The sequence below is a fragment of the Syngnathus typhle genome, linkage group LG11, assembly GCF_033458585.1.
Source record: "Syngnathus typhle isolate RoL2023-S1 ecotype Sweden linkage group LG11, RoL_Styp_1.0, whole genome shotgun sequence".
Classification (NCBI taxonomy): Eukaryota; Metazoa; Chordata; class Actinopteri; order Syngnathiformes; family Syngnathidae; genus Syngnathus; species Syngnathus typhle.
The window spans coordinates 7159327-7173375 of NC_083748.1; the positions used below are offsets into that span (position 1 = coordinate 7159327).

The 14049-nt window shown below is 39.9% G+C and overlaps 2 protein-coding genes across 5 annotated transcripts in view; one reads left to right on the plus strand and one right to left on the minus strand.

Moving 5' to 3' along the window:
- Positions 1–9735, minus strand: part of LOC133162892 (inositol 1,4,5-trisphosphate receptor type 1) — a 40202-nt gene extending 30467 nt beyond the window's left edge. For all 4 annotated transcript variants that reach the window (XM_061292407.1, XM_061292406.1, XM_061292405.1 and 1 more), the window contains exons 1-11: positions 9525–9735; positions 8777–8891; positions 7358–7428; positions 3376–3485; positions 2752–2838; positions 2416–2574; positions 1326–1424; positions 1099–1182; positions 549–695; positions 382–477; positions 257–301 (exon numbers count right to left, since the gene is read on the minus strand). In XM_061292407.1, coding sequence (XP_061148391.1) covers positions 257–301; positions 382–477; positions 549–695; positions 1099–1182; positions 1326–1424; positions 2416–2574; positions 2752–2838; positions 3376–3485; positions 7358–7428; positions 8777–8868 — 990 coding nt within the window. In that variant the 5' untranslated portion in view covers positions 8869–8891; positions 9525–9735. The remainder of the gene's footprint in view (positions 1–256; positions 302–381; positions 478–548; positions 696–1098; positions 1183–1325; positions 1425–2415; positions 2575–2751; positions 2839–3375; positions 3486–7357; positions 7429–8776; positions 8892–9524) is intronic.
- Positions 9736–9980: 245 nt separating this feature from the next.
- On the plus strand, positions 9981–12950 carry sumf1 (sulfatase modifying factor 1). Its single transcript, XM_061292409.1, has 9 exons — positions 9981–10267; positions 10431–10604; positions 10684–10758; positions 11246–11328; positions 11427–11549; positions 11916–12030; positions 12344–12457; positions 12544–12603; positions 12688–12950. The coding sequence occupies exons 1-9, from the start codon at positions 10040–10042 to the stop codon at positions 12787–12789; spliced, it is 1074 nt and encodes a 357-aa protein (XP_061148393.1). The 5' UTR covers positions 9981–10039; the 3' UTR covers positions 12790–12950.
- Positions 12951–14049: the final 1099 nt, after the last annotated feature.

Here is a 14049-nt window from a genome sequence, read left to right on the forward strand (position 1 = left end):
TTATTTCATTCCATTATTATTATTTTTTTAAATCTATTGGTGGACGCAGTCAAAGCCAAACCGAGAGCCTCCAGTCGAACACTGAAGTAGCATTATCAGTGGATGAGTGCCATCTGCTGGTCATAAATAACCACAATTGTGTATACTATGCTGTACTGAAATAGCCAAAATGTCTGCCCTTATTTAATTTTGTATTTGTTTGAAATATCAAGATAGTTTTACTTGTTGTGGGAGTGAAACTAGTTCATGTGCTTACTGAGGCTCGTGACTCCAGGCCCTCCTCTTCATATTCTGGATTCACCTATAAATACACAAAACACATTTTATTCAGGTTTGACTTCTCAAAATCCAATCGGACAAATTATTTTACTGTGGACTGACCTCTGCAGCAAGGTAATGTCCAGTGGCCAAGTGTTTAAACCGGAACAGACTGTTCCAGTAGCCGGCCCCGCCTCGGCAGGGATCGTGTTGTACGACCTGACGTGGGCACAGTTCAACTGTTACAGGCGGTTTGGAACAATTGCCCAGGAATGACTTTTTCTACTCACCTCTATTTCCCAAAGGGCTTTGCTACTGGTTGCTGAGGTAGCCGACTGCCGCCCGGTGGTGCGAAGGAACACGTATTGTTTTTTTCTGTGATCATCGCAAGTGAGGAATTTTTCTTGCTCGGCGTGAAACAAGCGTACCACATCGCCCTGGGAAGAACCACAAAGATTTTTTATTTTTTTTTAATTTACCAGCTACATCTTAAAATTAAAGGGACAACATGTACTGTGTGGATTTCAAAGATGTGTCATCGTTTTTAATTAAATAAAATTTGTGAGCTGAACTTGAATTCTGTCAACAAAGACTGATATTATAGATCACATGGTTAAAATTAAAAATATTTGGGTGATGGTGTAAAATAATAAAACTGACTTAGGACAATTTATTTTCTATTATCTGTGAGGGGGTAAAAATGGCACAAATAACTGAGAAAGGATTAAACCCATAGTGTGCTGGCCCATATTTGGATCTTTGAATGTGATTCAAATAATATGACAATGATAATAATGATCGTAAATTAAACGGAAAAAAAGATGATGTGCTTCGACAAACCCCTTTTAAGACGATCTCCTGATTGTCGCTCCATTTCATGAACAAGACTATCTTCCAGCTTGTGTTGCAGTTGACAGAATTCACCTTAAAAAAAAAAAAAGAATGTCACTGAAGGAATCATCTAAAACGTATTCACAGTTGAAGTATCATTGTAGTGTTTTGAATTGATTCGCCACTCCACAACCAAACATGGCCACGGAGAAATCAAATCATCAGAACCACCGGACCTCGTTGCATCCCGGGTTATCCACGAGTTGGTGCGTGCTGGCGTGGAGTGGCTGGCCTGCATTCACCGGATTCAAGACCACTTTATCGCCGATCACCACCTGCCATCACACAAAACACCACCAACATAAAATAAAAACAAAAGAAAGTCGTAGTTGTTGCCAACAGCTAGTATGCTAACTATAACAGCGATTGTGATTGTTTATGACGGTAATGTGGATTTGATGGACTTTTTTTAAAAGCAGCAATGAGTCCCTCGTGAAACTCAAGTTGATAATCAGTCCTCCTGCAATAGCTAAAACGGGTTTATGAGGAGCTTACGCCAGGTACTTATTGACTGGGTGCAAGCCGACAACAACGTGCCAGTGCCAACAAGAGATTGGTGACCCAGGTCAAATCCGACTGGGCTGGCAGAGCTCAATGGATACAGTCAATGCAATCTGATTGGTGACTCGTACACTAAAGCTTGTTGTTCTGTTGTGTGTGAGACTGTTTTTTCCTCATGGGTCAATTTTATGTCAAGGACAAGTTTGTTTTTTTTCCCCGGGAAATTACTGACATTTATTTGGGCTTGTCTCATTTGTATGACGTCAGCGTGTCCTTTCATGAAAACATATTTCTACATTTCTACATATTTCTCAAATGTTTGAGATTTTTTTCAAAACTTGTACACAGTTTTGCATATGGATGTGCTTAATCAACGGGAATGGTGGTCTGGGGTACATTTGCAGTATTTCAAAAAGACAAATGTAATTATTGTCAGTGTGAAATTTGCCATCTGAATAGACAAAGCAGATATTTTTATTTTGATGTTAGCCAGTTGCTCCTTATCCCGTTGAGGAAACAGGAAACAGGAGAATCCAACATATTGTATCTTTTATGCGAGAGAACGTGTGTCATCATAAGACTTCCACAAAATAAAAGACTGGAATTCCTTTAGCCATTGTTCACTTATTCGTCATCAGACTCAAAAGGTTGGTGCTTTTATTGCAGACTTAAATGGCTCTTAAAGGCTTTCTGACAGCTTTTACTGCACCATATTATGGGATAGATTGTCATCGCTAGCACAAAATATGATCATTTGTGACTCACACTGTCTCCGATTGAGCGCAGCTTGTAGAAGGGTTGGATGTAGAACCAGGAGCCTTCATTTCCTGCAGGGTCCAGCATCACCCTCATGGCGTTCTTCTCCAAGAGCGCAGGCAAGCGTTTGTTCACTGTCAGGTATTTGTTGCTCTTTAGGTGGAGGAGCTAAGAGGGGAAAAAGTTGTGGATGTGGTTAAGATGGTACACTTTCATGAATTCATTCTAGATCTTATTTTAGAATTAATTAAAGAAATAATGGGAATGCAAAAATAACCACATTTTCCTACAATGCAGGAATTGTAACTCGAGTGAGTGGGGCTATTTTCATATCTTATGACAAACCTGTATAACATTTCCGTACTGAATTACTGTTCCAAGCAGCTTTTTGTTTTCTGAGTCATTTTGTTTCTTCTCCAGATCAGCTGCATGCTATAAAAAAAAAAAAGGGAGAGAGGGGGTGAGCATAGGTGGTAAAGCACTCAGGTAGGTATCCACTGCATTAAACACAAGTTTGTCAATTTGAACACGGTGACTATAAAGCACTAAAAAAGTTGGGGGGGGGGGGGGGAAAGACACACTTTAGACACAAACTAACCAAGGTAACAAAGTAGAGATTCAATGTTTTTTTTGTTTTTTTTATGAGAATGTAGTCAGATAACCAATTGCTTTAAAAGGTATTGTGATAGCTTGAAGGGTAAGGAGGAAAATGTAGAGGACAAAAAGTTGGAAGTAAAACTCTTAATAATGGGCTATAAAAAGAATGTTTAAAATACTGCCTCAGCAAAAGTACTTTGGGTGTGCAGAACATGTCAAATTCCTTCAATCCACGACAAGCTTCTTCTAAATCAGAAGAATAAAAATGTGCGGACATTTCTCAATCTCACATTTTTGTGTTGAGTGTTTGAGCTGTGTCCAGTGCCCTCGACCTGAGCGAAGACGGCGAGGCCGAGGTGTTGTCACACTTACGTGGAGCTTGTTGAGGAGCACCGTGTCTGTGTTCCCTCCAGGCTTGGCCGCTTTCCAGAATTGCTTTTGGGCTGAGTAGCGGTTCATGGGACACAGTCTGAAGAGACAGTCTTCCAGACAGAGTTTTTTTTTTTTTAAATAAAGACAGAGGAAGACAAACAAACAGCAGTATGAGGCAGAACATTTTCCAAATGTTAAATATTTGTTTAAACGAGAAGGCCCATTTCTAACATCAGCACATTCAACATATTTTGATCAAGTTATCACTCGAGTTCCACTACAGACGCATTCATGAATGAAAATGGCAGCTCTTCAGCCGGGTTTGAAGACTACCAGGTAACTGTAAGCGTGTCAGTCTGTGTGCATGCAGTCATTTTGAAGAGAAGAACCATTTGGTCCCGATCTGCGTAGGGCGTGCAAGCATTTTCTGACAACCCAAGGGAGTGCAAAGCTACAGCGGTGAGGTCAGTTTCGAAAGAACAGTAATGCGAGGCTCTTATCAGTGAATGCTTCACTTCATTTTCATAGAGTTAAAGCAGTCGTCTCGTTTGCATGAGGACACAGTTGAACTTAACGCAGTTCCTCTTTGAGCCTAGAGAAGTTCCTCTTCTTCGGCTGATCTACAAGTGACTTCGCATCTCCTCGGCCCAATCTTCTATTTTGAGGGTGTGAGAAGAGGGAAGGAGCAGGAAAAGAAAAAAAGCTGAACCATCCTTTCCCTGTTCTCTCACTCTCTCTACCAGCTTTGGTTGCAGAAACATGTCCAAATAAGGCCAAGCGAGTGAAGAGGAGTGGGATGAAAAAGAGGGTGGGGATTCCCTATCTTTAACGTCTTTATTCTTTCATCCGTTCTTTGCTTTTAGAAATTCCACAAATCTCATCAGGTCAATGCTCTCCCCATCTCTGCAAAATGTTCTTCAACCACATCAGATATGGTTTACTTAAGCAGAACTCAAAATACTGTTTAAAAAAAAAAAAAAAACACACAGAAAGGAAGTGGCCGAAAAATGAGGAAGACAGGAAGACAGTGAAAGAATGCGAAGCAGAGAGAGAAAGAGAGCGAGAGTAAGACAGGCTGCAGGAACAGAAAATCTAAAACTTGCATCTGGTAAATGTGCATTATACATCTTTCCACTAACAAATGTACACTTAAATTATATATTTTGTCCATATGATCACTTTCAAACACTTTCTGTAAACATTGCGGTGCAGTTGTCATGTAATGCAACATGCAAGCTCGGGAAATGCATCAGCCCGCAATTGTTTTTAATTAAAGGCAACTGTGAGAGCACATGTTGCTTTAGTTGTACTGAAACCCAGCTCAGAATTCCTTCTGGGGTCACTAGGCAGGAGAACTGCTGGGAGTAATCCGGAGCCTTGTATCTCCTGAAATCATTAACATTCTTGGCATGTAAAACAATCTTTTATTAGCTAATTATCTTTTTTTAAACACTCTAGTTACAGTATGGCACATCACTGTGTTATACTGTATATATATTTATTGTCTTTCCAGTATTTAAACAGATGACAAAATCAAAATTTGGTCCAACAAACTGATCAGAATATCAAATTTGACCTCAGTGAATGACTGCATTTACATATGATCACTTTAAGGTTTGTTTTTTAATCATAATGGTCACTATAGTGTGCATGCGTCGAAATTAGTTTGTTGCATTCTATTAGTTCACCACTTGACGGCAATAAAAATTGAAAAACTTTGACAGACTGTCCCTTTAAGGAAAGTTGGTAGCTATATAGATTAGGAAATTTGGCTTTTGTCCAGTATTGAAAAATTTTCAAGTCATCAAAAACGTCACGTGATACGAATGCTTCCTATTGTCGCTGTAAAGTGTGAGCAAAATCTTCATGGAGTGAACGCAACATCTGGCAAGGACCTAAATACACACATTGCATAAGACTTCTATTCTGTGTTAAGTCAACAAAAGCCTCAATGATCTGGGTTGTACAAACTCGCTCCAAAGTTAAGAGATGGAGGAAGCATCTCATCATTTGTGCACAGCATCTCTGCCATGTCCCACAATAGCAGCTTTGGATATTTCCGGTAAGGTGTCGCCAACTCCATTGGCACTAAAACTATGCACTTACCGGTATGTTGGACTTATTTGGAAAGGAATGCACCAAAGTTAGGTCTATTTTGGGTAATTAACCAGCAGACAGCGGTCTTGGAGCGAGACATTGATTTGTGTTGGGAAGGACTTAAGGTCATTGAACAATACAGCTCTGCATTGCAGTCAGAGACATACTAACAAAAAGACCCTGATGTGAAACAAAACCAGATAAAGCCCAAGATCTTGATCAGAACTAGTGATTGATTATTGGTTTTACATTGCCTTCCGTTGACGACCAATCAAATTTCTTTTCTGTGTGTCAGTGTGAAATATAGCCTGCATGAGTGAAAGTTTGATTACGTTAAGAGTGCTTGTGTTTACATTCGAGGGAAATGTTGAGCATACCTCAGCAGTGACAGTACTCGACCCAGATGACATACTTAGCAAGACCTGGAGGCTATCGACTGTTATAGCACAAACGTCACACTGTTAATATTGATGATAGCATCAGTTTGATCATTTCTGGATTTTAGTTCCACAATTTAGTTTGGACGAATCCTCTGCACCGACATCGGCCGGGGAAGAGACAACATGTTGTTTGCTTTCATTGACACTAACACCTTCTGGTTGTCATCCAGAGTCACTGCACGCTGACATAAAGGCCTCTTCTCATCAGAAGCAGCTGACAAAGCACTTCGACCTCACTCAGAGTGTTACACAAGCACAGCTCAAATATACTACAACTAATTCATTTCTTAACTCAACCACAGGTTGTTCCTTGTGTGTTAGTATGATCCATCTGGAAAAAATAAAGATGGGGAAAATTTAGCATCTTGTTTCTGGTGGAAAGACATTTGGCGCACCGTCTAGCTCCTGACGAGTCAATAAGGTGACGGAGGAGGGAGCATGGAGGATTAAAGGACAAAAAGTGATTAGCCAAATCTTTCTATACAAGTGAGACATCATGTTTGGTGCCAAAAAATTCTCTTCAAACAGAGTTGCTGGTTATTTACAATGCCGAGTCCAATTGAAGCCATATTATATTCACAATGTGAATATAATAAACGAAATAAAACCACACACAGTAAATAATAGTTTGATCTTTCCCGGTCATCTATTCATGTAAACTGGGGCAAGTGTAAATAAATCTGAGAGCACACCAAAGATTCTAAACACAATTAAAATGCCTGCCCTACTTTTAGATTGTAAAATATCCTCGTAAAAATCACTGGGACATCAATAAGTCTTGAAATGATTTGTGCCTCGGTGATTGTGAAACATGCTCAACAATATGCGGGTGAGATTGAGCCTCGGCTCAGAATCGACTGCAATCTCCATTTCCACAGCAACGAGGAGAATTCCATTTGTAGATGGTTATCAAGCGGGCTAATTGGGAATGGCGCTGCTGCTTTGGACTGTTCTCAAAAAATGCTCTCGTATAAACATTAGCCATCTGAATCTACCAAACATGACCTTCCTTAAGGGACACATTTTAATCAGCTGTTTGCTGAGTTGATTGACAGAGTGTAAAGATTGCGCAAGATCAGATTCTTTCTGTGCAATGTGGGGCCCCCACAGAGACAAGCCTCCAGCATTAGAACCGAGGGTCATGAGTCTACTTCCTGTACGAGAACTATTTATAGCAATTACACCCAGAAACATCTCAAGGCTTTTTTTTTGTATGAAAACTTTTCCTCGGGTGCTCAGTTTCTGAGGTGAGATGGATGCAGCTCGAACATTGTCAATGGCATGCCTATTTGAAGTCCGGCGGGCCGAGGTACGTATTGTGGCCGTCACCAAAGAAACGCAGCACAACACATGGAGTGGTGTCTATCACTGAGCTCTTAGTATAAACACACAGCAGTTAGTGAGGATGATGTCAGACTCAGGAGGATACTCTCTGTGCCTCTTACCTCTGAACTTCTTCGGAGGGTTGTTGAGGTCCCCTGCATCGGGCTGGACCACACAGCGGTCATCCACCAAGCTGCAGAATGAAGCGTATTATGACACTGTTAAGTAATATTGTACATAGTAATTTTCTAATCAATAATGTATGGTGATATTAAATAGAAGTGGTTCAAGGATGGACCCTTGTGGAACCCCACATGTGATCTTTGTTCGCTCTGACTCATGAGTAGTAGTACCAATTGATTCAAAATAGTTGGAACATTGCAAGTAAAATTTGAACCAATTTAACACTTATTTAAACTAATGGAACTAATCAGTAATCAGTAGTTGGATTGGAAGACTAGTACTGGCAAAACTAGCATTAAAACAGGAGTACAGTATTTTGAATAGTGAGAGTTTGATGCTAGAAAGGATTCATCTTAACTACATTATTTCCTTTAGTAGCAACTTCTTGATTCGTATTTAAAAAACAAACAAAAATGTTCCCACTGTATGAGTGTTGAAACTCATTGTGAAGAATGTAGCCAATCATGTGAAGAATGCAGATGAGTTGGTGGTTACGCATGGAGAAAATAGCAGCAGGTCAAAACTGGTATGACAATTTTGCAAATTTATGCGCTTTTATGTGCGTGGGCCGTTGTGGAACTCAGCAAATGCCGCAAAACCTCTATAATGACTTGGTCTTTATACAGGAGGTCATTTTACTTTTTGATTGACTCTAAAAGAACATGACTGATAGTGATTCCACAATAGACAATATTATCTTCTATAGTCCAACAAACCTGAAGTTATCATTATTCACGCAACAAGAGGCAGTTGGAGCGAGCAAGATATGATGATTACTATCAATATTTTGTTGTGACAAGTTGACATGCTGAAGGGTAAACGTCTCAATTTTAATAGCAACCTGTCAGACCAGGCGTGAATGTCGGCTTGAGTTAATTGCATACTTTTAGCTGACGTTAGCTAATCTTCCCACACCACAAAACCAAGCAAGCACACAACGCTCGCCTTATTTACATACTAGGGTTGCTGAAATATTGTGAATCCCTTGCTATTAGTTTTTGGATAAAAATTAACTTCAGATGAAGCAGGCAAATGTTTTAACATCAGAAAGCTGATGGCCCATCGCTTGTGGATGCACATGACAGCTGTCTGGAGCTCAACTCTCAGGCTCTCCAGCTGTTTCTGTGCCCTTGCTGTCAAAATGCAAGTGTCCCAATTCCCTTGGCTCACACGCTCCCTGGTGTGCTCAACTTGTTTCATTTCAGCTCTCTCACCATCATCTGGTTCTGACTCAGAAGCTGCCTCATTATTATTGACAATTTGAGAGAAAAATCCTGTATCCTTGTCTTGGTCATACATGTTCCAAATTCTGATCACATCCCTTGCAAGTGTAATGTGGACCAGTTGAGTGTGCTTACCCCAAGGTGCTGATGAAACCACTGGTGGACCCCTCTGCATATAGGGAGCAGATATCCCCGATGTGCAGGAAGCTGGACATTTTATCCGACATGTTGGATGCACACTATGGAACACCTACAGGAAATCAATTTCAAGAAACATTTCAATATTACAAGTGTTTATCCAGTATAGCTGTGGTCAAAAATAGGAAAAACAATAGTTCTATCCAGCATTCTGCCAATGCTAGTTTGCCTATTCTGACAATTAGATCATTTAGGGTCAAATTTAGATGTGAAGCTGCTGCAACTCCATGCATTTGCATAGATTTGCAGGAAAATTCCGTTTCATGATACAGCAATAGATTGCTACTGTTTGCAGTCTGAATAGTTAATAATTATGATTGCAAACAGGAAGTTGTGCACCTGCAACAGGTCCACTTTGCTCCATCTGACAAACATCTTACTGAAGAAACCTAAAACATACTGGTTTTCACTGCACATGAACCAAAACATTCAAACTAGTACAAACAGCCAGCTTATTATGCCAGCAATCTCATTATTTGCGACTAAATATAAAAAAAAAAACTGCGTGAGCAAACAGAGACATCACTGTCATTTGAAAATCAAGAAACATGGTTTGAAGTAACGATAAGAGCACTGGTGAACTTCAGCAGTGGGAAACGCCGTTAGCCATTTATGGAGCGCCCAATCTTCTCTGCAGGGAAGAGGATGAAGATAAGGAAAAGAAGTTGAAGATCCCAACTTTTACCTCGGCGGCGGGGAACGCTCGGATGTTCGGCTCTCCGAGAGCCAGCTACGGGAACATGACGGCGGCTCCGGTCTCTCCTCGTCCAGCCGAGCGATAGTGAGAGCCAGCGGCGTGAGACAAGCCAGGATTTGTAACTATGAGGAGGCCAGTAAGGAGAGGAAGGACAGGCGGTGCTCTGCTGTGCAGTGCTGTGCGGTACTCTTGAGTTTGAGCTGGGCGCACTGCCATTTTACACCGCGTGGAGGCACTGTTGATCTCTGAAATTATTTCTTTTTCACACTTCATCAGACCAACTTATGCCATTAAACTACCCAGGGACTGCATTCAAATCGAATCAATACAACATTGTTATAATAACTATTAAGGAAATAAGTAAATAAACAAAAATTAAATTCATTAAAACTGGCAGTACCACTGTCAGCCGCTGGAGGCCCAATAGAGAAGTAGTCCGTACCAGCTGACTGACCACGTGACTTTACGGAAGTGTCAACAACATGAGCGACGTGTAAGCAACGATGCTTCACTTTTTAGCCTTTTTATTGATCATCTTGTCTTGTTTGGGCAATGCACTTGTATGCAGGGCTCACACCGAGCCCGTCTCCGAGCCGGGCTTAGCAAGTTGCGGCTGTCAGAGCTTGAAGAGAGACGCTGTTGTAGCGTCGGAGGAGGCAAGTGTCAAATATTCCAGAGACGCCAATGAGATGCTGTCTGACACTAAGGGAGGCGAGAAGATTACTAGTCAGGTAAACCTGTCTTTCTGTTTATTTGTTTACATCGCTCATGCGTCAAAGTGATCAAACTTATATTTTAGTTCTTAAAATGGATCTATGTATTTTCTCCCTGATTTGTTGTATTCTTATATTCTTCCAAATTCACGTTGCACTAAAATTAACGTCATGTGTATAGATGGTGTTGATTCCTGGCGGAGAATTTCTCATGGGAACAGACAACCCAGGAATCCCTGCTGATGGTGAGGGCCCTCAGAGACAGGTCCACGTAGACTCCTTCTACATGGACATCCAGGAAGTCACCAACCAACAGTTCCAGAGCTTTGCCAATGCCACAGGCTATGTGACAGAGGTACTTATCAATCAATACAGCTATGCCTGTTTATGTCCTCTTTTATGATATGGGTCCTTCACTCGCTTTATTCTTTCAGGCAGAGAGATTTGGGGACTCGTTTGTTTTTGAAGAAATTCTAAGTGAGGCAGTCAAAAGCCAAATCACGCAAGCGGTAAGTTCTGTCTTTTTGTCACCGTTGTGCTTGTTCGCAAGCCTGAAAACAAACTCGTAATATTGTACACCGACCACTCGAGTATGTAATGGCTCACAGATGGGTGCACTCTCATAGTGGTTGTCATGGAAACCTGCAGCTGTCAGCGCCAGGGGGAGAAGTTCACAGGCCTTGTTTTTCCCCACTGCTTCCTGTGGGCATCATTGCCGCTATTTATTTATTTACTAAGGAGAATTAAAACAGAAGAATGTTAATATTGCTACTGTCTTGCTTAATGTAAGAGCCCTGACATTACTTTTAGTTGTCTTCAAGAGGCGAAAACCAATCAACACAAATTTTTTATACTTTTTAAATTAAGCATTGTAATCATTTGATTTAAACCCACTGCTAAATGCTTGTAAACATGGACTTAACTTTTAAGATAAATTATATGTCAAGCATTAGACTGCATTTTATTTTATTTCATTTTTTTATTATTAATTTGTAGGTGGCTGCTGCCCCCTGGTGGCTTCCAGTCAAAGACGCAAACTGGAGACAACCTGAGGGCTCTGACTCCAATATCCAAGAAAGGCAAGCAAATGCTCTTGATTCATGTTTTTTTTTTTTTTTTTAACCATAGTTTATTTCACAATGGTGACTCAAAACTAATCAAAGCTAATCCCTTTTAGGATGGATCATCCTGTTCTTCACGTATCCTGGGGTGATGCTGTTAACTACTGCGCCTGGGCCAACAAGAGGCTTCCAACGGAGGCAGAGTGGGAACACGCCTGCAGAGGCAATTTAAAAGACAGGTAGGCTGTTCACTCATCCTCAGGGCTCTAATGTCCCAAGCAGCTTCAAATGCCTGCTCGCTGCTTTTTCACACCTACTCTCGTACTATAACACATTTGGACAGAAACCTTCCTTCATACACCATTATGAAAATGAAACTCTGAGGAATATGGAAATTATTTAGCAGTACAGAGATTTGAAATGTGTTTTTATTCATTCTGCAAGACATAGCCCTTTGTGAGCAGAAAGACTTTTCAACCATTCTGCATAAAACATTAATAATGTGGAATAACTTCCTTAAGTAATTTTCCTTCAAACCTGTCAGAGATATGTAAGTGCTCCAGATGTTCTTATTATACATATGAATGTTAGATTTTTTTTTCCAGACTTTATCCGTGGGGAAATCGACTTAACCCAAAAGGGCAACACTATGCCAACATCTGGCAAGGAGAATTCCCTCACCATAATTCTGCAGAAGATGGATATGTCAAAACTTCACCGGTAAGTGCAAGTCAAGAAAGTAAATGTTACATTTAATGCTCTAACAACAGATTTTGTATTAGAGGTTTGAAGGGGGGGGGAAATAATTGACTTATGGACTTAAAAAAATTACAAAAATGCTGATTAAAAAAAATAAATAAATAAAAAGGCATTTTTTGAGCTTCCAATATTCCTTTAATTCCAGCTCAGCTGCTATAGGGGGAGCTCTCAACCTTTGAATTAAGATGAAATGTTGCTTTTTTATGGCTGGCGATTATGATTCTGTCACCTTAGAGTCTATTCAGGTGGTTAGATGTAAATGTAATGTCTGCAGGTGATGTCTTTTCCCGCCAATGCTTTTGGTCTGTTTGACATGGTGGGCAATGCTTGGGAATGGACGTCCGACTGGTGGACTGTGCGTCACTCCACCGAACATCAGCACAATCCAGTAACTTCACGGCACCACACTACAAAGTCAGCGCAAAACTCCTAAAATATCACACGTCGTTAATAGGAATAACTTTTTTGGTTTAGACAGGTCCTCCGTCAGGCACTGACAGAGTAAAGAAGGGAGGCTCATACATGTGTCACAAGGTAAAGTGATGACTTTATCTTTTAATCTATGAGATTTATTTATGAGTCACTGTCTTGAATTTCGACTCTCTCTCCCTTTCTCAGTCTTACTGTTACCGTTACCGCTGTGCAGCGCGAAGCCAGAACACGCCGGACAGCTCTGCCTCCAATCTTGGTTTTCGTTGCGTCTCTCAGGCACCGCACTGAAATTCACTCTGGTTCATATTATTATTATTTTTTTTTTTTTAAATCAAACTCTAATATTTCATAATGTTCCATGTTGTTATACTGCATTCAAAGAACTCGGGATTTTATGGATTATTTTCTCTGGTTTTTATGAAAAATAAAAATAAAAACATTTTTTTTAATCACAGTTGCCTGTACAGTTCCAAACAGCACAAGCGTAACATCTCTACTGTATTTATAAGAGAGTAATTCTCTCATGTCATTGAGGGAGACGTTTAAGCATATGCATCAAAACAGTTAATACTTTAAGATTTATCAAACCAAACATAAGCTAGAGACTGGAACTATAAAAAAAAAGAAAAAAATCATCTTCTGACAATCTGTGATGAATAGTTCCCATGATCATTAACCGACACCATATTTGTGAAGTTAAAAATCTTTAATCAGTATTGTGTTCAGTCTGATTACCGAAACTAAAATTGAAGTATTAGGGGAAACAAGGACCAAATATGCAAAAGAATCAGAAAAGTATTTATTTTGGCATTGTCAATATAACATAATGATCACATGTGAAAAATAAACTAGCCAATCAGCATAAATCCTAGCAAAATAAAGTACATCCCCACAGAATTCATGAGTACGATGGTAAAACCTTATATTGTCCATTATCAGAAAAATAAGTTTTAAAAAAAGAAGCATCCTAACCAGCAGTTGTATTTCTAGCATTTAACATCACAAATACCCGCAAACTAAAATACTATTTGCATTTAAATCCGAAAGTCGAAAGGTATAGTTGATACAACATTACTGCACAGTCGCTAACATTCAGTAGACAATGTAACGCGTCTAAAACCCGCTGTCAGCTTTAATTTGTTGAAGTTTAAACAAACTCCATTTACCTAGTGGTGCACACAGTTGTACGGAAGAGGATTAGGGCCAGTGAAGAAAAAAAAAACGAGGGGTGACAGGATTCTGACTTTTTTTCTCAGAATTCTGACTTTAAAGTGGGAATTCTGACTTTATTCTCAGAATTCTGAGAATAAAGTCAGAATTCTGAGAATAAAGTCAGAATTCCGACTTTAAAGTCAGAATTCTGAGAATAAAGTCAGAATTCTGAGTTTAAAGTCAGAAATTGGGAATTCTGACTTTAAAGTCAGAATTCTGACTTTATTCTCAGAATTCTGACTTTATTCTCAGAATTCTGAGAATAAAGTCAGAATTCTGAGTTTAAAGTCAGAAATTGGGAATTCTGACTTTAAAGTCAGAATTCTGACTTTATTC

What these genes read in the sequence shown, in the direction of transcription:
- sumf1 (XM_061292409.1), top strand. Translation starts at nt 10,040, where the DNA reads ATGCTTCACTTTTTAGCCTTTTTATTGATCATCTTGTCTTGTTTGGGC. An exon ending in GCGAGAAGATTACTAGTCAG is followed by an intron (nt 10,268 to 10,430) that starts GTAAACCTGTCT and finishes TCATGTGTATAG; the next exon opens with ATGGTGTTGATTCCTGGCGG. An exon ending in AGAGGCAATTTAAAAGACAG is followed by an intron (nt 11,550 to 11,915) that starts GTAGGCTGTTCA and finishes TTTTTTTTCCAG; the next exon opens with ACTTTATCCGTGGGGAAATC.